This window comes from Chamaea fasciata, unplaced genomic scaffold, assembly GCF_029207755.1.
Source record: "Chamaea fasciata isolate MVZ Bird 193981 ecotype frontalis unplaced genomic scaffold, bChaFas1.0.hap1 SCAF_2, whole genome shotgun sequence".
Taxonomy (NCBI): domain Eukaryota; kingdom Metazoa; phylum Chordata; class Aves; order Passeriformes; family Sylviidae; genus Chamaea; species Chamaea fasciata.
In genome coordinates this window covers 82,867,402-82,888,607 of record NW_027094087.1, presented here as the reverse complement: position 1 = coordinate 82,888,607, position 21,206 = coordinate 82,867,402, and the positions used below count along the sequence as shown (strand labels likewise).

Genomic DNA, 21,206 nt, shown 5'->3' with positions numbered 1-21,206 from the left:
CACTTCCACAGCTGAGCCCGCACCCGGCTCCGGGCGGGACACAGGTTTCACCTCGGTACTGCGCTGGGTACACGAGCGGCCGCCGCCTCCTCCGAGCCGCTCCCGCGGGACGGGAGAGGGAACCCTTCTGTCACGATCCGCTCACACAAGCGGGGTTCGTGATGGTTCGTTTTAGGCATCTCAGAGCGCAAAAGACACAGCGGGGGACAAACTCAGTTTATTCAATCACAAATGCACCTTTATTTAGTGCCAACAAATGCGATAGTGGGGAGAGAAAATAGTAAGAAAGACAGAAAAGGAGGGGAAGGGGATTATAGCTACCAACATGGAGGGTCGAGTCCTCGAGGCTTTTGAAGATGCCTATAGACGCGAGTTTCTCCAGTGGGGTGATCACAAAGTCTGTGGTTAACTCAGGGGTTCTTATAGTCTTCTCCGAAGCGACAGGCAGTTGGCCAAATAGGTGGGGGAAATCATTGCAGTGTGTTCATTTAGTGAACTCAGAACAAGTCGGTCGTCAGCAGGTACAGCGTCAACCAGTACAAGTCAGCAGGCGCAGTCACTTCGCCGTGACTTACTCATTGTTTCTGCTCAGGTTCTGATGTTCCGATATGCGTGCTGGGTGTTTTCCATCAAACACACCTGCAGGCAGCACTTGGCCAACATCCCACCTCAGCCAGGCCAGAACTCCTGTGTTTAGATTCTGAAGTCCCTTTCAGGGGTTTCAGTCTCTGTCCTTTACGATGGTCGTGAGGCAGATGAGGGATCTTCAGACCGTCTCTTACACCTTCCCGGGGCGAGGGAGCGATGGCGATCGCTGACAAACCTCACTGACAAACTCCACCGACAAGCCGCACGGTCCCTCCCGTCCCCGGCCCCGCGGGCGCGCTTCCTCCGGCCGCGCCTCGCCCGCTGTCAGGGCCCGCCCCGCCCAGGCGTCTCCGCGGGCCGGAGCCGACGGTTGGAGCGGGACGGGGCGGGGCGGGGCGGGGGAAGGCGGGGGGAACCGTTGCGGTTGCTACGGGAGACGGGGGAAAACCGGAAGCCGCCGGGGCGGGGCGGCGCGGCGCTGGCGAGCCTTTCCCTGCTCCCAGCCTCTCCCCGCCGGGCGGCGGCGACAGCAGCAGCAGCGCCATGGGGTGTTTCTTCTCCCGTCGCAGGAAGCCGGCCCAGGGCGGCCAGCTGCCACAGCAGCAGCAAGAGGGATCCGGGCAGGCCGCGGCGACCGGCGAGCAGAAGGCGCCGCAGTACAGCTGGGAACTGCGAGCCAAGGTACCGCCCCGGCTGCGGGCTGGGCTGGGCTGGGCTGGGTCTGGGGGTATCACCTCTCTCAGTGGGCAGCGTCTCGCCCTCTCCTGCCGCCCGGGGTTTGCGGCGGCGTGTGTGCTCCAGCAGGGAGCACGCCTTCCCCGGCCCCGCTGTTACGGCTCGGTCCGCGCAGTTCAGTGCGTTTATCTGAACAATTAAAAAGTGTTTAGCCTAAGGATTTTACCAGGCAGTCTCAAATTGTGCAAGCTGGATGCCGCGACTGCCGGCGGTGCGAGCATCGGTCCCCGGTGCGGGGCTGCTCCGGAGGGGGCTGGCGCTGCCTCTCGGTGGGACAGCGCCCTGTGGGCAGGCAGCTTGGCTGTGACAGTCCCCATGGGTGTCTGCCTGCCGCCGGGATTCCTGATACAGCGCGGGGTCCCCTGGGTGCGTGCTTCACTCGAGCAAACCGGGGGTAATGGCTGGGAAGCTGCTTGTGCCCGGGAGAGTCCCCCCTGGCATTGCAGCGGAGGCATAAAACTCGCATCGTATGTCCTGACTGTCTGTATTGATTCTTCCTGCTTGGGTGTTTGCGCTGTTGGTTTGCTTGGTTTCTTTTAAAAAAATTTTTTTAAAGGTTTGGTTTTTTTTAAGAGGAAGTAGAATTAGCTTATTCGCCCCTAAAATGACAGATGAAGAAGATAGATCCTTTCCCGTGCTGTTTCCAGAGCTCCTGGAGGCAGCCATGAAGACTCAAGCGGGAAAGCATTTAGATGCTGGATCAAATGTGTTTCTTCCTAGCCTTATTTCAAGTTTCACTTCCTAAATATATAATGTCATTGTAGCCCTACTAGGCCTCCCTTCCTTGCCTCTCCAGCTGCCTTCGGGTGGGGGAAGCGGAAACTGGGGCAGGTGATAAACTTAATTGATGTGGTTTCAACAAACAAAATCCTCAAACCTTTAGGCCATATTTTACAAGTATGGGAAAGAAAATGTGTGAACTTATTTGAATGTTTAGCTTGCTTGTTTTTTTTAACTCGGCCAGGTGCTCTAGGGTGTCCCTTAAGTCTTCCAAGTAGACTAAGACAAGCTTAGATGGAGATGAGCTAGAGAGTGTGCGCGTGGCCTGGAGGAATGGGTTCCTCGAGGATAAAGATGAGCAATCTGTGTCGGGCTTGTTGCTTTGAATGGATAGAGGATATTTAGGGAGCAGCCAAGAGCAGGGGAGGATAACAGCCTGTCACTTGTACAGAGACTATTCTCACAGCGGGAGGGGCTGTAGTGAAGCCATATTAGTGTGACATTAATGTGACGGAGCAAAACTTAGTCTGTCTAAAAGTAAATTACTAAATCAGCCTTTGGGATATTATTTTTTTAATTTTAGAGCGAATTCACCAGCTAAAGCTCAACAGGTATGAGAATCCATCTACTTATAAACAGCTAACTTTGAAAACTAAAAGAAGGAAAGTCAGGCTATAGAAAGACTTGATTCAGGGAACAGCCGGCCTTGTTGCTAAGGAGATGATTGTTGTTAACTTTGTGGAAGTAGGCTCAAGCTGACATATGAAATTGTTACAGCACCAACAATGATCTCTGTGGAGTAAAAAAAACTGTGGTCATGTATTGCATGTAAAACTTCCTCCATTTTTTATAGAAGACTCTTAGAAACCAGAAGAATCAGTGAGTTTGGGCTGTGCTAGTGAACTGTGTAAACCATCAAATTAGGTGGCTAATTTTGTACTGGCTATTTAATGTCTAAGTTCATTTCTCTTGCTCTTTGCATCCTCGTTTTTCATTGGGATTTTTGTGTGTAAGATTAATACATTAAACCAGGAAAGCACCTGGAGTCCCCTTATCTTAGGTGAAGGAGCACTGAGCACTTGGTGCACTAAACATGTTGATCCCAGTTTGTATTAAGTGATACCCTGTCAGTGTTAAGGTAGTAGCTTTAAATGTTGTCTGTGATGCCTTGTCCTATTGTCTATTGCTTCCTCATTTCTGATGCTTCACATATACTTATTTATTTCACAAGTTTGTGTTTGTACACAAAGTTAAATTGAAGTCAATTGGAAAACTTGTGAAATCAAGACTCTTTTTTGTTCATCAAGTGCATTGAATTGTATTCTAAACCCTGGAAACCTCAACTCTGTCAGCAGATGTACTAAGCTGTCTTTTGATGTTTATTTCCAACATTTGGATTGGGGATGTGTTTCTAATTTTATCCCACTCAGTGGTGCAGTTGTGGTTATACAGTGCAGTTTTACAATCAGGTTTGGCAATTGTCTGTAGTTTTTGTAAACTATACTCTGTATGTTCTTGCAGGTCAGTATGTCTTGCTTCTCAGACGCTCCAGCTGTCTTCCTGTAAACTAATGCCATGCTAACATGGCAGAAAAATCTAGGCACACTTGTGTGCATATTTGTGTGATTAGCGATGTGTAGAGGGGTGACTGAACCTGAGGGGGTCCTCCAACAAAACTATTTCTTCTGCTTCTGAAGGACATAATTGCTAGTTGAGCCTATTTTAATCATGTTCTGATGGCAAAAGACGATTAGTATTGATACTGCCTGCTAGTGTCGCCCTAGACAAAGAGTAATGTGATGATATCCCAGTGACCATGTAACTCCTGTATAATCGTCCCAGAAATGGACCATGTGGTAGAAAATTCTAAATAGAAAATATTATAAGATGCTGATAGTTGAATTGAAATTAAGGAAAGTATATGACGTTGAGGAGTCTTTTCAGATTTCTGTGTGTCTTTATTAAGTGGGGGCAGAAGTTTTAAGGTGTGCAAAATTTAATCAAGTTTAGATTGCTTTGTAAATCTGCTGGAGTCCCTGTAATGCTTACCGAGCCTTGGGTTCAGAGAACTGTGTGAAGATTACTTATGGCACAGTAGAAGAACCAAAGGATCAGATTATCTTGAAAATAGAAAGGAGAAGGATGAGCATTCAGTTTCTTGCTGCTCTGGGATTCTCAGTCCATGAGTGTAAGTAGAGCACAGTTTAGTCCAGAGTCTGTTATTACTGCATTGCATCCTGAGGACTTATTATGTCTCTTGATGTCTTTGGGCTGTCATGAGAGTCTATTTCTGACCAAGTGTGGTGATGCTCAGCCCTTCTCAGCCTTCTTCAGCTAGCTTTCCACCTGGATTGTTTTCCTTTTCCACTGTATGACAAGCAGCAGTAACTGAATGGGGGTATGTACAGACAGGAACTGGGGTTTTTGTGTCTTGTGATGGCAGATACACTCATGACCTCCACAGGAGGAGAAACACAGTAGCTGCGTCATCTTTTTTGCTGTCGTCTCATGTTCAAAGAAGTAGGATTAGATTAATTATGATCACAGTGGCATTTAGAGCTTAGAGGAACTTTCCTTCCCAGATTTTTTTTTTTTTTTTTAAATTTTTTTTTTTTTTTTAGTTTTAGGAGGAACCAGTAAAGTTTTGTTTTATGTCAACTGACTTGCAACTTATCTGGTTTAGTTGATAGGAAACATGCAGCTATCATTATTATTGTGCTGTGTAGCTGTATTTAAACAGTTAAAAAACCTCAAGAGGTTAAACTTTTTTGCCTAAATCATAGATAGTCTTTTGTTAGTTACCTTATGTTTGAGGATTCTTCATGAACGGTCTGAGCTGACTTGGGTATCTTGGATTGTCTAGATCTTGTTTAGGCAGCCACTTTGTATTTTATTTTGGAATATTAATAAAATAACTTTTTTTTCCCTCTAAACAATGAGTTATTTTGTCCTTAAATCCACCGTATCTCCCTTATGCTTCCTGGTGCACCAGAAGAACTACTGCTGTATTTCTCAAAATGTGGTCAGATCAACTGAGAAACAGTCAGAAGGTTCATAATAAGCAATATCTCCAGTTAGATCAAATGCAGGCCTGTGGTAGCTTCCTTTCTTCTTTCACTTTTTCTGTATGCAGTATTTGGCCGTGGTTTGCTGAATGTCAATGACCATTTTATGCTGTTATGGGCATTATGGAAAAGCATGAAGATTCCCAAGAACAGAATGAAATGAGCATTCAGACTGTTGTATTGGCCACTTTTAAAGTCAGGGTGTGCAGGAGATGCTCCAAAATGAAAAGCTGTTTGCTAGTGACAGGAACCTGCACTACTCTTTCCACCTTTTCTTGTTGTGCAAGAGTCTTGAAATCTGCCGGTGGGTGAGTAACTTCAACAAGCAATCTCCAGAGGATGTTGCAACTCACTACTTGAGGGCACCAAACCCATGCAAGTATGAATATGCAGAAGTGTCTAGGCCTGGGAATGCACTTTTCTTTCTTATTTCCCTTATGTTAATTCCCCTGCTGACAAAAATAGTGCTTAAAGCTTCTTAAGTTGGTGTACTTACCCTACAGGTGCAGCTTTTAATGTCACTGGATCAGCAGCCAACTTTTGTATGTCATCAGGTGTATATAAGTTCATTTCTGGACTGCCGTCTGTAGTGACTTAGAGAGAGAGGGGATGATTTCTTGAGAATTATATTTAACAGAGAAGACTTTAGTGTAGTGGTTTAGAAATACTTCACAAACTGTTTGCTCAGCAGCCTATACATGGGTAACTAGAGGAGAACTGTAACGTGTTAAGAGCAGCAGTACCTGCTCGTATTTGTAGGGGCATATCAGCGTTGACTGAAACTCCCTCCCTGGTGGACCCTGTGGAAAAGTCTTACTAAGACATGAACTCACACCAGAAACACTTCAAGATGGTGGGATCCTTTATGATTCTAGCTACAGTTACCACTAACAACTGTGAAGGTCTAGTACTTCCAAGTCTTCTTCCAGATGGGAGCTACCCAGTTTTGGTGCCAGTAAACCGGATAATGGTGGCTGAAGAGATGTACGTCACGTGCCGCTTTCACATAGCCTCTGACCTTCCTGCAGGACAACTGTTTGCAGGAAGGAAAGCAGCTTAATGCACCTTGCACTTGTAACAGGATGTCCTAGGGCTGTAAGCAGCCATGACAAACTCGTTTACATTCACTTCTCTCCTTTTGTTTGTTCTTTAAAATCCTTGCTCCTTACAATTTGTCCTCTAGCCCTTTGTAACAGACTTCTCGCCACTCTAATGCCTAATAACCAAAGATTAGGCTTCTGTGCCTGTTTTGAGGAGGAAAAATATTAGCCCTGTAAGAAGGGCTAACTTTTTCATCATCACATCTGATTGTTTTAGGTCATTCCATGGAGTAATTCCTGAAGCTGTGCATAGCCACTTCAGTTAGAAGGTTTCAGCTCGAGCTGTGCCAATATCTATTAATGTATGACTCTTATCTACTCTAAGAAGTCTTTAAATTCAGCTGAAAATATTAAAATTTACTGCTATGAATACTGTCACCTTTTGAACTTATAGCAGCCTGGGGAAAAAAAGACATTAAAAAAACCTGTTAAGGGCTGTAGAGTAAACCGTCTGTCTGAGTGAGGTGGGTGGTTTTGGACACTTTATCCATTTGGATTTTGAAACTTTATCCAAATACAAAGGATAAGTAGATGAGTTATCAAATAGTTGAGTGTTCCTCACCTGCCACGTGCTTAAGATTTTATAGCCAATGGAGCACCAAGTGAATCGGCAGAGAAGTGTACATAGCCCTGGTTGTGGTTGTATGAGACTTCAGTTTCTTTTCGCTTTCCTAGCCTGCTTTTTTTGCTATGTTGCCAAGACAGAGCTTAAGAAACAGTTGGTTTCCACTGTCATGGGAAGGAAGGTGGTTGCAGTGATTTAACATTAATCTCTTGATGATACCTGAAGACTTCAGAGATGGTGAATGTGAACCAAGATGGCATCCTGGCTTGTATCAAAAGTAGTGTGGCCAGCAGGACTAGGGCCATGACCTATACTTGGCACTGTTGAGGTTGTACCTCAAATCCTGTGTTGAATTCTGGATTCCTTACTTCAGGAAAGACACTGAAGTGCTGGAGCATGTCCAGAGAAGGGCAACAGAGCTGATGAAGGCCCTGGAGCACAAGTCTGATGAGAAGCAGCTGAGGGAGCTGGGACTGTTTAGTTGGAAGAAAAGGAGGCTCAGGGGAGACCTTATTGCTCCCTACAACCACCTGAAAGGTGGCTGCAGGAGGTCAGAGTTGGTCTCTTCTCACAAGTAACTAGTGGTAGGACAAGATGAAAAGGCCTCAAGTTGTTCCAGGGGAGGCTTAGATTGGACATTAGGAAAAATTGCTTAATGGAAAAAGTTGGAACAGGTGTCCCAGGGAAGTGGTCGAGTTACCATCCCTGGAGGTATTTAAAAGACGTGCAAATGTGGCAGCTGGGGACATGGTTTAGTGGTGGACCTGGCAGTGTCACGTTAGTGGTTGCACTTGATGGACTTAGAGGTCTTTTCCAGTTTAAACTATTCTATAATCCTATGAGCATGTAAGGAGCTGTTGGATGCATCCTGAAAATCATGGTTCTGCCTTCAGGCCTGTTTCTCTGGCATGTTTCTTTTACCCAGGAGAAGTGAAATCTTTATACTTGCCATAGTCTTATATCCCCTCCTCTCAGGGACAATAACCCAGTGTGGGGGAGAGAGTGTCAAATCTATTTCATGCAGTCCCTCCAGTCTGTACTACAGTGTTAATCAATAAATTCCCTTAGTCTTTAAAAGGATAACTGCAAAGCAAAATTAAAGGAAATGCGCAAATTCCCTGGCATGGTCAACAAACTGAGAAGTAAGAGCTGTGTCAGGGTGGAACTCGTAGTTCTGAAAAATAGGCAAATAAAGAGAAGCCCCTGAATCTGATAATAAGCTGAAAATTTATCCTTAACTTGACTACTAAACTGTTTATAAGCTGTGAGTTTGCTGACTAACCAAGGTTTTTCACCTAGGCCTAAATAAAATTGCAGCGTGAAGTTTCACACGTCCTTGCAAAGGGCACTGGGCAGGATGAGCTAGTGGTGCTTCAGAGGCTTTGTAGAGCAGAGCAATTCAGAAAGATATGCTTAGATTCCAAGTTTCAAAAAAGTTGTAAGTTCTGGAAATGCTGAACTTCTCATTCCTAAGAGAAGTAAATGTTCCTCTCTGCCTCTTTTGAAAGCAGTAAGTCTGTCTCCTGTGGTTATTTAGGAAAAACCCAACACCCAACAAACAGATATACACAAACATATGCAGATGTTCTAGGAGATGCCTGGGAAGAATATGTCCAAAAGCAATTTTAATATTTATATTCTCAAGTAAGAGAGAATGTGAGGGTAAATAACTTGTATATGGATCAAATATGTTAACATTACTTGAGCTAAAGACTTAAAGAGAGTTTGAATCCAAAGCATGCTGTGTGACTGAGTCTCCATGAGGTGTCCCTTATCTTTTGAGTCTGCCAATTTTATTGTAGCACTTCCAGCTAACTTTCCTGGATGTATACTAATGGTATTAAATATGATAGAGGAGAGAATTCTGGAAGCCATCTTCATCGCCTCAGCTTGCATTTTATTTGGAAGATTCATCAGCTGCAAACCTCCTTTCCTGTCTGAAGGTCATACCTGTTGCACAGAACGAAATACATTTTGTCAGCTGGTAGAGATTTTTAGCTTCCTTTGGCTGTTCCAGTCAAAAGCTACCTAGGATGGTTTAATGAATGTCTGGTGCTAGCCCATTCTAGTTTATGCCTTTTGCTGGTCTCTAAATATTGTGTCAATGTTTGACATGCTAGGAAGAAATATTTTAGAAATTGCACTACACCAAAGCTGGGGTAATGCATGATAACTGATTATGGTACAGCAAATTTTAGGAGCCTCAAGGCAGATAGTCAAATAGCAGGCTGGTGAAGTGGTCTTGTGTTAATCATTCACTTGTGCACTTCCAAGTGCTGTTTTAATGAGCTTTCACAAGAGGTCAGAGTAGAATTTGCTCCAGAAATTGTAGTTGGTTTGAGACTTATATCTAGAAACAAGCCAGTTCAGATTCCTTTGGTTCTAGGACAGCATGGGCTGTACAATTCATGCTTTCCGCCTGTGTTGCATCCATCCTTGGTGCTGTGTGGCTCATGAGTTGCTGCTCCCTAAAGGAGAGTCCCAGGGAAGGCCACACCCTCTCTCAAGTGTTCTGCCCCTGTGAGAGGGATGCTTGAGTGTGGAGGAGATCTGCAAACATGCCCCCTGTACCACCACTGCCAGTTTTTGCTTCTTGGATATAGCTAAAGCAATCTTGTATGTTTTGTCTGCACAAAAATCTTGTCATTGTTAGCACAAGATAAAGCTGTGGCGCAGATTAAAGAGCTCTCTGTAGTTTGCAAACATAATAGAGAAGATACTGCTTGACAGCAACAAGGTTTCCGTGCAATATATTGAGGTCCGGTAAAATATGACCAAGAAAGCTACTCAAAAAGGAAATACTGTGTATCTCCAGCTTTATGAATCTGTAAGTATGTCGGACAATTTATTTATTACAGTTACTACTCTACTCAGAACCATCATCCTTGTTGAAACAGTTTAGAGTCCACAGTTAAAACTAGCTCCCCTTGCCCCTTTCTTTATTAAAGGACAAACTGAGTTCTGTTTTTTTTTTTTTTAATTCCCCTGGAGCATCTCAGAAGTGTAGTTTCATTTCTTAGTTGTATCTCAATACTGTGTATTCCAGTAGTTTAGCTAGAAGAGTTGCTTCTGATCTTTCATCACTCATTGAAGACCCTTGTGGCAGTTTATCCGTGCAATTCAGTGGTACTTCAATGAGTGCAAGTCAGTGGGCATTTAGCATTATAATATTCTCTTCATTTGAAGAATTTAACCTCTTTTTTTTTATTCCTCCTTCAGGTTGATCCCAAAGATTACATTTTTTCCGGACTTAAAAACGAAACTGTTGGTCGACTGCCTGGAAAAGTAGCAGGACAACAATTTGTCATACAGGACTGCGAGAACTCTAAAATCTACATATTTGACCATTCTGCCACAATCACTATCGATGACTGTGTAAATTGCCAAATCTTTTTAGGACCAGTAAAAGGGAGCGTGTTTTTCCGTGACTGCAAGGATTGTAAATGTGTGGTTGCCTGCCAGCAGTTCCGCACGCGGGACTGCACTAAGCTGGAGGTGTTCTTGTGCTGTGCCACCCAGCCCATTATCGAGTCCTCCACAGGGATGAAATTTGGATGTTTCCAGTACTATTATCCCGAGCTTGCTTTACAATTTAAAGATGCTGGTCTGAGTATCTTCAATAATACCTGGAGCAACATCCATGACTTTACTCCTGTGTCTGGAGAAAATAACTGGGGCCTTTTGCCTGAAACTGCTGTAGTCCAAGATTACGTTCCTCTGCCCAGCTCTGAGGAGTTGAAAGCCGTCAGGGTTTCTACTGATGCTGCAAAGAGCATAATACCCGTAACTCGAGGGCGGAGACAGAAAAACAGTGATGAATCGTGTTTGACCGTGTTTTTTGCTGGTGACTACACAACTGCAAATGCCAGGAAGTTAATTGATGAGGTAAGCAACCTTTGTCTTCATTCAGGTTTTTCAATTCCTAATTAAACTTTCCTCTAGACAGCCTCTGATTCTCCCTGAAGGGGAAATATAGAGGCGCTGTTTGTCTACTGACCATACTGATTGTATGTATTTAAACAATTCAACTGCAGTGTTTAAAACCTTTAAGCAAGATGAGAGACTGAATCTCATTTGATCAGTCAGTTGCTTTACAGTTGACATCCTGTGAGTAGCACATCTGTCCTCTAGCAGTTCTGGTGTACTTTTCCATCATGGGACTGCAAAGTGATGCTCTGAAAAAAATGTGTGGTTGATTTGATGAACTTGGTCAAATACAGGGTAAGTGATTGACAATGCTTGTGAAAGAGATGTAACCAATTATCTTGTTAGCTTATTGTACTGAAAATCTCAGCTAACAAAAGTTTGTCCTGAAAGTTTTTCCAGTACTACCAGAGAGTCTAAAATAAAAAATTGTTAAAATGTATCCCCCATGTTATCCATTGTTGGAACTTCTTTTTCTGAAAGGGGCAGTGAGTGTTTGCCATGGCTGGTCAACTGTCTTCAGTGACTTAAATAGCTTTTTTATTGGTCTTTTTTTCCTTTCTTTTTTTTTTTTTTTTTTCTTTTTTTTTTTTTCTTTTTTTTTCTTCCCCTCCTGTGAGACAGCAGCTTCCAAGCTTGGCTGAGTTTGTACTTTCCTGGGGTTAAAATCTGGGAGTGGCTGGCCGCTTTCACCATCCTCAAGTGCCAAGGGTGTCACAGAGCAGAGCCACTAACCATGGGCTACAGCATGTGAGAGTGATATCTGCAAAAGCTGCTGATCACAGTGTTGTGTGATCAACTAAACATCTGGTGGAGCTCTTTCCCTTGGGTTTTTATCTACAAGGAAAGAAAGCTGCAGGGTGTCTCCTTGTCTCTCCACTGCCCAGCTGGACTTTTATGGGATTGAGCTACTGAGTTCCTTGGGTGAAGGGAGATAATACTTAAGAGTGGTGTCTTTTCTGGTGAAGGAATAGCTACAGGAGGAGAGTAATAGATGTGTTCTCCTCTGTTAGTAGTTATTTAGAAGTTAGAGTTAAGAAGTTGATGGAGGACTAGTTAGTGAGTTTCTGTGGAAATCTTAACTGCTCTGTAGATTAATGGATGTTGTGGAAGTAAAAATGTATTTGCTCCTTTCCCACATGCTTTTACTTTCATATTAGATTTGGAGTGAAAATGAGGGGGTGGGATATGCATATGTGTTTTCAAACATTGTTAACTATTGTTCCAAAACTGAAAACATCAGCAGTGGATAGATGAGAGTTTGAGCTAATGCTTGAACTGAATGATTGCAGACCAAAGAGTACTTACTGCTTGTTTCCAAATGCTGAATGCCTTTAACTCCCGTTAGTTTCTGCTTGTGAGGGATTGTGGAGAAAAACACATAACCCTGGGTCCTAATGTATAAAACAAAAATATTCACATTTATTCCTCTAGGTGCACTAGGGCAGAGGAGAAAATCTGGATGAATGGAATGAAAATAAACAGAAGTGTAGAAGAAGCAAATGGTCTCTGAAAAGAGCAAAAAGGGTCCCTTTGCTCTGAGACTTAATGTGTATGGGGAAAATGAGTCTATTACAGTGTAATCTGGATACTCTAGTTGAACTCTGCCTTAAAAGCATTTTTAACATTTCTTTCTCTGTTAACAGATGACTAGTAAAGGCTTTCAACTGGTACAGACTAAAGAAGTCTTAATGAAGGCAGAGGATGCTCACAGAGTTTTCCAGCAGAGTGCATTAGAATTCATTCCACTGTTGGAAAAAGGTCAGTTTGTGTTGTCTTTCTCCTCTTGATATAGAAATCTGTCACTAGAGAGTTCTGGAGAAAAAAAGAGAAATGAAGGACAAACTTGTATTTCAAGGACATACTGTAAAACCTTGTTGAGATGAGTTTTGGAAGCCTCAGTGGGGCCCTAAACCAGCCAAAACTCCTGAAGGCATCAGAAATTAGTTATTTCACATGTATTTTGTGTTTCTGCTCCCCCTCTAGTGGTCCAACCACATAGTTCAGGAGCAGCGGCACATGCAGTTCTGCCTGTAGTGGTCAAAAAAAGCTCATGCTTTTAGACTGTTTTTAACTTGTCACCTGTGCTGCTCAACCACTGGGCTGTTCAGTGTTTCTGTATAAATTCTTTAAGCAAATCAGTATGGGTGTACATGTGTTTAAAATTCTTGTTTATAACCGGTGTACTGTCAGAGTATTTCAAAAGCCTTTCTATTGGTATGGCTGCAGTTGGGTTTTGTCTCTTCTTGCAGAAGTACTGACATATTGTTATCTGTTATATGCTAAAGCTGACTACACATTCCCAAACCTGGTAGCAACTTGAAGGTTTTTTCATGGTGACATGAGAGGTCTGTGATGCTCATTGCAAGAATAGGACAAAAGTCATTGCACTTACAAGATGATAGTCTGGCTTATGGGCTATATTGCAGTCATGTGCGAAGAAATGCCATGTTCAGAATGAAACCAGAGAAAGCAGATCTGCAAATAGTGGGTGAGAACAAGTCTAAAAATCAGGCAATTCTCTATCTTGGGGCTTAGGCAAAAATGCTTGAATGACTCAATCCCACTCCAGATGTCTGTGAAATGGCTCACCATTTGAGCAGCATAGTCTGACTCACTTCCATGATGCCTTGCATTCCTTAGCATTTTTGTGCTATTGCTGCCTTTCAAGAAGTAAAACTGGAATCCTGCCCAAATCTCTAAAAAAAAAAGGCATGGAATTGCATATAACACTGTAGATTTTTTTTTTTTTTTTTTTGTAATGTGTTTAAGTCTTTTTAATTCTTTATCTGCTCTTATGGGGCTGCTCAAGCAAAAAAATAAAATGCTTCTTGCAAGCTTCACAATTCCCTATGGGTTGAGAAATCTACTGTTTCAATGCCAAGCTTGAAAGTACTATTGATTTTGGATGAAACTATTTTCTAGGTCCAGTGGTTGCTTTGGAATTCAATGGAGATGGTGCCGTGGAACAGTGTCAAAGCACTGTAAATGAAGTTTTTAGTGGGACCAAGGTAAGCTGGTGTATTGCTTTATTCACAGAATGTATTACAGAATGTCTGAGCTATTTCGTGGTCAAGATATAGTGTTGACATACTATACAATCTTTTTAGGTTCAGGGGTAGTAAAAATTGGAATAACCTTTTGTGTTAGTTCTGGTTTTTTGTCTTCAAAACACAAGTTACTTGTTGGTGACAAGGAAATTGCCCTAGGAAAGCGAGTTCTGAATTCCCATATCCACTGAAGAATACAAGATTTCCTCTTAAAACTGTTATTTCACATAATAGCAAAATCAAGTTCTGTAATTGTAGTACAAAAAAGTTCCACTTCAAGTCTTGGACTTAGTCACTTAACTTTGTGGTGTCCTGTCTATTAAACCATGACAGAGATAACGTGATGGGATTTCAACCATTTTCCATGTTCACTTTTGCTGTGTAGGAAACCACACAAGGCCTTCCTTCAAAGACAGTGTTCTTATTCCTTCTGTCAGCCTCTTTCACTTTAGCTTCCTTACACCACACCTCCTCTTTCCTTGCTGTTCTCTTTCTCTAAATGGCAATGGTTTTGAGAAAGTTTATGGAAACATTTAGAAGACTTGTGATAACAGGAGCGTGACAACCCCTTTGCTTTCAGGCAGCTGTTCAAAGGAGACTAGAATGCCTTTGAGGCATAGCATCCATGAAGCTCCTTGCTGTCTTTCAGTTCCTTTCAAAAGACTTACTTGGAGATAGGCTGCCCAGTTTCTGGAAAACAGTCATCTTGTAATAAGTAATCTCATTTAATTATTTGATTGAGGCTATTCAGTGCATGTTGAGATGGGTGAACAGCCACAGTGATCTCTGTTACACTCAACTGTTTGGGTATTGCCTAAGACAACTATTGTTGATCTGCTGAAAGCTTTCAAATGTGACTGTCCTGGAGCTTGGACTTTCACATACATTGATAAAGCTTGAAAAATGCAAAAGTAATTGAAGTTACTTTTTAAAAAACAGTCATCTGCTGGAGAAGCAGCAAAGTGTTTTTGAGGCTAATATTGCAAAAGGAAGTCTTTCTTACAAACTCTCTGTTAAAGAAAAGTAGTAGTCTAAGGATTTTGTGTATTTATTTTTCCCCTGCTCTCCTGGAGAGAGTTGACTTTACCAATCAAAATACATCTAAATAGGTACTACCTGAAGCTGTGACCCCTGAATAATGAACCCCCGAACTCCAGGTCCTGGAGGCAAGGGTTAATGCAGCCAGCATGTGTGCCAGGAAAGGGTGATGACAACAAATGGTGGATGCATCAGGGCTGAGAGAATACTAGACTTGTTCTGTCATGTAGTGGGAACCGGCACAGTGGTGTCTCTCATGAAATGCAAGACTAAAAATAAGCATTACTGATTCCAAATGAGCATGACTGCTTTTACTGATGCATAACTATTTTCTTGTTTAACAAAACAGGTTTTTGTGTCGGAAAGCAAAGCATCAGCATCTCAGGATGTAGACAATTTCTACAACTTTGCTGACATGCAGATGGGAATGTAAAGTTTAGCATGAAGGTGCGCACATGTGGTTTATCTCAGCACTTGGATGTCACTTGGCTTGAATATCTCGGTAGTTTTGTCATTTGGTTTTGTATTTCTCATACATCCCTTTTATAAAGCCACTGGTGGTTTTTGATATCGTATTATCTGAACTGGAGTAAACTGCATAGCTAGCCATGTGCATTGTGTTTGAAAGTTAAGTTTAACTTCAAAAATAATTGAGCTTTTCTACTAACTTTTTTACAGTGATTTCTAAACATCTATCGACACTTGAATGTTTCTTGATATCTAATGGTTATACATATTTTAAAAGTGCAATGCTGATCCAAGTTCGATGCAGTAGTAATTCTTTCACTCAGACACATTGTTTAGAAAGTGTATTTACGTGAAACTTGCCCTTCAAAATTTTCCCACATGCAAATTTGTCTTCACTGGGGTCCAGGAAGGAAGCTGTAGTCGTTGACTTTTTCTGAAACTTAGTCTGAAATGAATTGTCCTTGTAGCATGCTTTCAAAAGCAGTTTGTAACTTTGGCTCACTCTGCTTCAGCACACTTTTTGAATGAAGTTGTTTGCAGCACCATTTATGGTGAGAGTTGTCACAACAGCATTCTGGTAAGTGAGCACTTGCCAGGTTTTTCTGCTTTGAGGTGAATCCTGAGCATGAGTGCTCTGCTGAAGCTACTTTAAGGTCTGCTCAGGTTCTTTGGCTAAACAGCTGCCTCTGGCATTGCCAGCTCACACATGGGATATACATAAGGTTTCTTTGCACTTGGAGCAATAAACCTCTGGCATATTGTTGTTTGCTAGAATGGACGTAGCCAGTAGTCAAGAATGACTTTGATGGCATTAAAAACCCCTTCTTCCTTGCTAGACCCCAGGGGAAGGCTTTTACATGCAGAAGTAATATAGAAAGTGCTGGAAAGGGCTACACACTGCCATAGGATTTATTTTGTACTAATTCTAAAGACAGACTGAAGAAGTGCTACCAGCATTTTGTGAGATGCACTTTAATAGTGTTCAATAGTAATGCTTATTGCTAAATAATGCATATTAGAATGCAAATCTATATGGGTATTAAATACATGATTGATTTATTTTTGCATATCACATCCTTACTGATTTTTCTACATGAACTTAAAGCTTTAGTCCAGGTTTCCAAGCCTGCTGTAATACTTGAATCAGTTGCACATGCAGACACACAAAACTGAATTTCATCATTAAAACATAGCTTGCCAGTTTGCATACCCTTTACAATTCACTGAATGGATTGGGTCTGTATTGAGGTGCTAAAGAAATTTCCTTGTTATGGTCATCCATCAAAAGGGAAGATCTTGCAAATCTTAACTGAAAATGAGTTTTGACTCATCAGTTTCACAGCTCTGGAGCTCCAAAGTGGGTGGTTAAAAACACATCTCTAATATTTTTTGAATTAGCACATGAAAGAATCGCTTCTCCTGAAATTCATAATTCTGTAATGCCCAAGAGAGGTTCTGAGCTGTCATTTTGTTGCTACTGGGCAAATGCTTGCCGTTAGTTTAAACTAGAGAATATGTCCTTAGGACCTCTTGTTTATAGTTGTACGTAGATTAAATAAGGAAGAATATCTCCTGAATAAACTAATCCATTGGTGTACTGGAGGTAAGAAAACTGCCACTTCTTTGAAATGTTTTTATTTGACAAAGTGAAAGAAAATCAAGCCACCATCAGAATCCAACTGGTAGCAGAAATTACCACTTACTTGCACTTAGCCAGCCAAGATTTTTTTTTTTTTTTGGTAAGTGTGAGGAGAGGCTGTAAAAGGATCTAAAAGTTTTATCTTGCTCTCCAAAGTACTAGCACAACTCATCAGTCAACATTTATAGGAATTAATCTAGATATGTACAGTAAATGTATTATTTTGGTATGGGCAGTACATTGAAATTGTATAATGTACTTCAGGGCTGTCATTGTGTGATTTATATCAGCAGTACATATACCAGACTACCTTGGTCTCTAAACTTTTGCATATAAAATTTCCAAAGTTACATGCTGACACATGATTATGTGTATGTTTATAGCTTATTTTTTTATCATCAACCTGCTCTGGAAATAAAGTGCTAAATGAACTTTAGTGGCTCCTTTTGCTGGAGGACAGGATGATTAATTAAAAAATAATCTAGGCTTGAAAGAGTGAAATAACATTTCTACATGCTGGGAAAGAGCAGTGTTGCTTTTTTTAAACATGGATGGTCTGTTTACTGACATTAAGAATTTTTAATAAACAATCCCTAAATAATGAAGGAGTTTCCTAATCAAATTATTTTTCTATCTTTTGCTTTCCATTTCTTGCCAACAGGTGTTAAGAACACTTCTAGCTTAAGGGTCAGGAATTCTTTGCATTATAGAATGGTATGTGTTTCATGTATTCTTTGTACATTTCTTGTGTAACTTTTAATGTAATTTGTATTACACTGTGAATGTGATTCATAATAAACATTTGAAACATTTGAACTCTGGATTCTGAAGACTTTTTAAAATTATAGTATATTGAAAAACAATTACATTATAGTAGGTATAAAAACTGATTTCCATGTTTAAACAGGGATATAACTTTGAAATAGATACTCACAGCTAGTCAAAAATAAGCATTAACTCTCTGGGCATTCATCCTCTGGAAAAGGTGATTTTTTTTTGACAGCAGGGATTTTTCCTCAGTCAGAGATGGTGGTGCTTATAGTAGTAAAACTGTTAATTTGGAAAGCAGGTCCATTTAATATCTGAAAACCAGTAAAATCCTCCTGAAAATAGGTAAACATTTAATAGATTTCCAAACATGTCTTTAAACTGGTCAGAAATATGACTTCGAAGCAGAGGTGGTCTAGGGTAACTCTCAGTAAGCATAAATGTTTGGAAGGAATATTAAGTACTCTATCAATACAATTGTCTTTTGAAGATATTGAGTAAAATTGTGAAGCTTTAAAGTATCAAAGCTTTTGGTTTAGCTTTAGCTATTATTGTACAATTTTACAATTTTTAAACTATCTTGTTACCCCAGTTGGATCCAAGTTGCCTAATAATTTTTTTATGTAGTGTCTGAGTCAGCAAAGCTGCCATTAAATATTTTCACCATTTTTACCAATCACATCTTCAAATATGAACATGAAGAAGTATCTGTGCCCGAGCTGCTAGAAGATCACCCACTTTCTTTTGTCCTATCTAATATACATGCAATTTTTACATGACTTTAATCCACATACCAGGCTGCACTTACATAACTTGGACAGATTTTTTTTTTCAATTCCATAAGGCAGCCTTAACCTTTTATTACAAAATATATGCTTAAGTCACTCTCACTAATAAGGGGGAAAAAAGTTTTACTGACTTAAGCATGAATAAAACTCTAGCTGAATATTTTCTTGTTTAAATGCTGGCTTTTAAGTGTTTAGGTTTTATTAATACAGAATTCAGCATTCTGCACAAATTTAATTCACCATTGATAATAGCCTGTGAAATCTTTTAGAAGATACTGTTTTCCTAAAAATTTAATGCAGGGCATAGTGAAATAAATTTTTTAACACCTAGGAGCAGCCCAGTTGCCTGCCTGATTAGTTCCTAAACTCTAGGTCTTTTGCTGTCAAGTTCCTTGTTGACTCATTGGGACCTTTGTGCCATTTCTTTTCTGAATTAATGTGTAAGCCTCCTGAATCCACAAGGGTGACACAGGTCTTTGGAGGTCTGCAGGAACAGCTCTTCCCAAGGCATGTTTAAATCTGATCTAAAACGTGTAAATTCTAGTCCAACAGTTTCAAAAGCTATGAATAAGAGCCGATTGCAAGTATTGTCTCTAGCATCCGTGGATTTGAGTGGGATGGTGCACTTCCTGGAGCTGTGTGCTGAAGTACTGGGTTTTTGCTGCAGTATATGTTGGAAGACAGCTAGCTCTGGGAGTCCACCCCATTCCCTGGGCATTGACTGCAGAGCTTGCAGTAAGAGCTGTAGTAATTTGCTGAGGACAACAATTTCTGGAAAGTAATAATTTGCCGTATTGCCATCCTGGAGGTTTTTCATAAAGCAGTCTCTTCTGAGTTCTGTCTCTCAACACAACCATCTACATATGGCAAAACTTTGCAAACATCAAACCTGGTTGAAACAGGATGTGCAGGAGGATTAACTGAATGCCTGGGAGTCGTGGGGCGTTAACAGTCCAGACATTAATGTCTTGGTGTCCACGTTGATAAAAAAATGCTTTTTACTGCTCTGATCTCTTCAGGATGCCCAGTTACTGTAAGACTGTTGCTGGTAATGTTTGTGGTCAGAGTCTTCCTGAGGCACACGTGGTCATCACTGCTTCTGAGTAAGAGAGAAGAAAAAGAGGGGGAAGTGAGAGAAGCTTTTGAAAGAGCTCTGAAGTTTTCTGAGTACATAAAGAAAAATGTGCAACTGCTCTTTTTTTTTTTTTTTTTTTTTTTTTTTTTTTTAATGCATTTAGTGATAATCCCCAGCTATGTACAATTTCATGGCCAAAGTATCTGGGTACTTTCCCAGAATGTATATTAAGCAATGTGACCAGCATCTGTCAAGTACAAGTTATCCTCTTTCCAATTGCTCAAGGCTTTAAAATTGCCTGTGCTGCAAGGGTCTAGATCTTTCAAATATGTGTGGATTTTGCTAGTATCCTTTTGCTAAAACAGCTGTAGAAAGTTCTTCAAACAGGTAAAGTTGATAGATAGGAAATTACAATGATGTTAAATAGCTCTTGAACAGTGTTTCAGTGAGTGTTTGTCTGATGTTCCCAAACTGCAAAGTTTGAAAGCAATGTGCTATTATAGGTTCTACCCAAATGATGAGGCTAAATTTAAGGGAAAGCAGCTCTGCAGTATTGGGAGCTCAAAGGACTGGGTCTAGATGACAGTGGTATCTATCTCTGCTTTTCCAACTTCATTTTAGCACAAGTATTGTGGTAAAGTCACAACTATTGTTGTGAAGTCACAGTTCATAGAATCATGCGAGAGTCTACACTTTTATTTTTAGGAACCTTTTGACATAGGGAAGAAAACTTGGAAAGCTTGGGTTTGTTTATTTTGGATTGTCTTTTTTTTTTTTTTTTCCCTGTTTCAGCCATTAAACTCATGTGTCTCAAAAATAAAAAAAAATTAAACCCTTTGGGGGATATGGAAAGGTGAGGTGACTGCAGAGCGCTGATTTCTGAGCACTGAAGGGAGCAGCAGCCCTACTCCCCCCTACTTGCATGGATGCTGTCTGCTGTGCTGAGATTTCCCCCAAACTGATGTACATCACCAGAGAGGCAGCTAACTTTCCAGGTCTTTTAGGCATTTTTTTTTCCTCACTAATACAAGCATAAGATGTATTCTTTGATTCTTTTTTTGTTAGGTACTTACTTCTGTGCATTTAAGGTACAGAGCTGTAATACTAACCAGTTTTGAAAGCTACTGGTAGCCCTCTCCATTCTGTGCTACTGTCTTAGAAGGAGAAAGATAAATCAAAGATCTCCCTAAGCACAGAACTTTGAACTTGTCAGATCCTGGGAAGCGAAGCTGGCTCATTTTGCTCTTGAGAGAGTAAATGGTTCATGATTGTGAAAGCAGTATTTTTTTTTTTTCGTCTGAATGTGCTGATCTTTTTATGAAGAGAGATCCTCCCCCCCAATTCTGAAGTCCCTACACAAAAAAACAAAAAAAACCCAAAAAAACCAAACCAAAACAAAAAAACCCAAACCAAAACCAAAACCCAAAACACTTCAGGGGCCTTTTTTATAGGGTCCTGGAGATAAAATGGAAGGGCTGTACTACGACCTGAGGGCATCTTTTGATAGCTGCCACAACAAATGCTAAAGGGTTGGATTCAGTGTTTAAAGACTATCTTTTGAAGCTCTGAGTGTTCTTTGCTTCTATTTCTACTAGTGAGTATCAGAAACATTTTTAGTCACAAGGGTTTAAAGATGGCTAGCCATCCTTATTTGAGATTCTGCTTTGCATTTTTTTTCCACAG

At 41.0% G+C, this 21,206-nt stretch overlaps 1 protein-coding gene across 1 annotated transcript; it reads left to right on the top strand.

Annotated features, from left to right (window-relative positions):
- The first annotated feature begins 1,097 nt into the window (after positions 1-1,097).
- On the top strand, positions 1,098-17,680 carry RP2 (RP2 activator of ARL3 GTPase). Its single transcript, XM_066176498.1, has 6 exons — positions 1,098-1,269; positions 9,993-10,658; positions 12,344-12,458; positions 13,623-13,708; positions 15,135-15,232; positions 17,554-17,680. The coding sequence occupies exons 1-5, from the start codon at positions 1,132-1,134 to the stop codon at positions 15,216-15,218; spliced, it is 1,089 nt and encodes a 362-aa protein (XP_066032595.1). The 5' UTR covers positions 1,098-1,131; the 3' UTR covers positions 15,219-15,232; positions 17,554-17,680.
- The last annotated feature ends 3,526 nt before the right edge of the window (positions 17,681-21,206 follow it).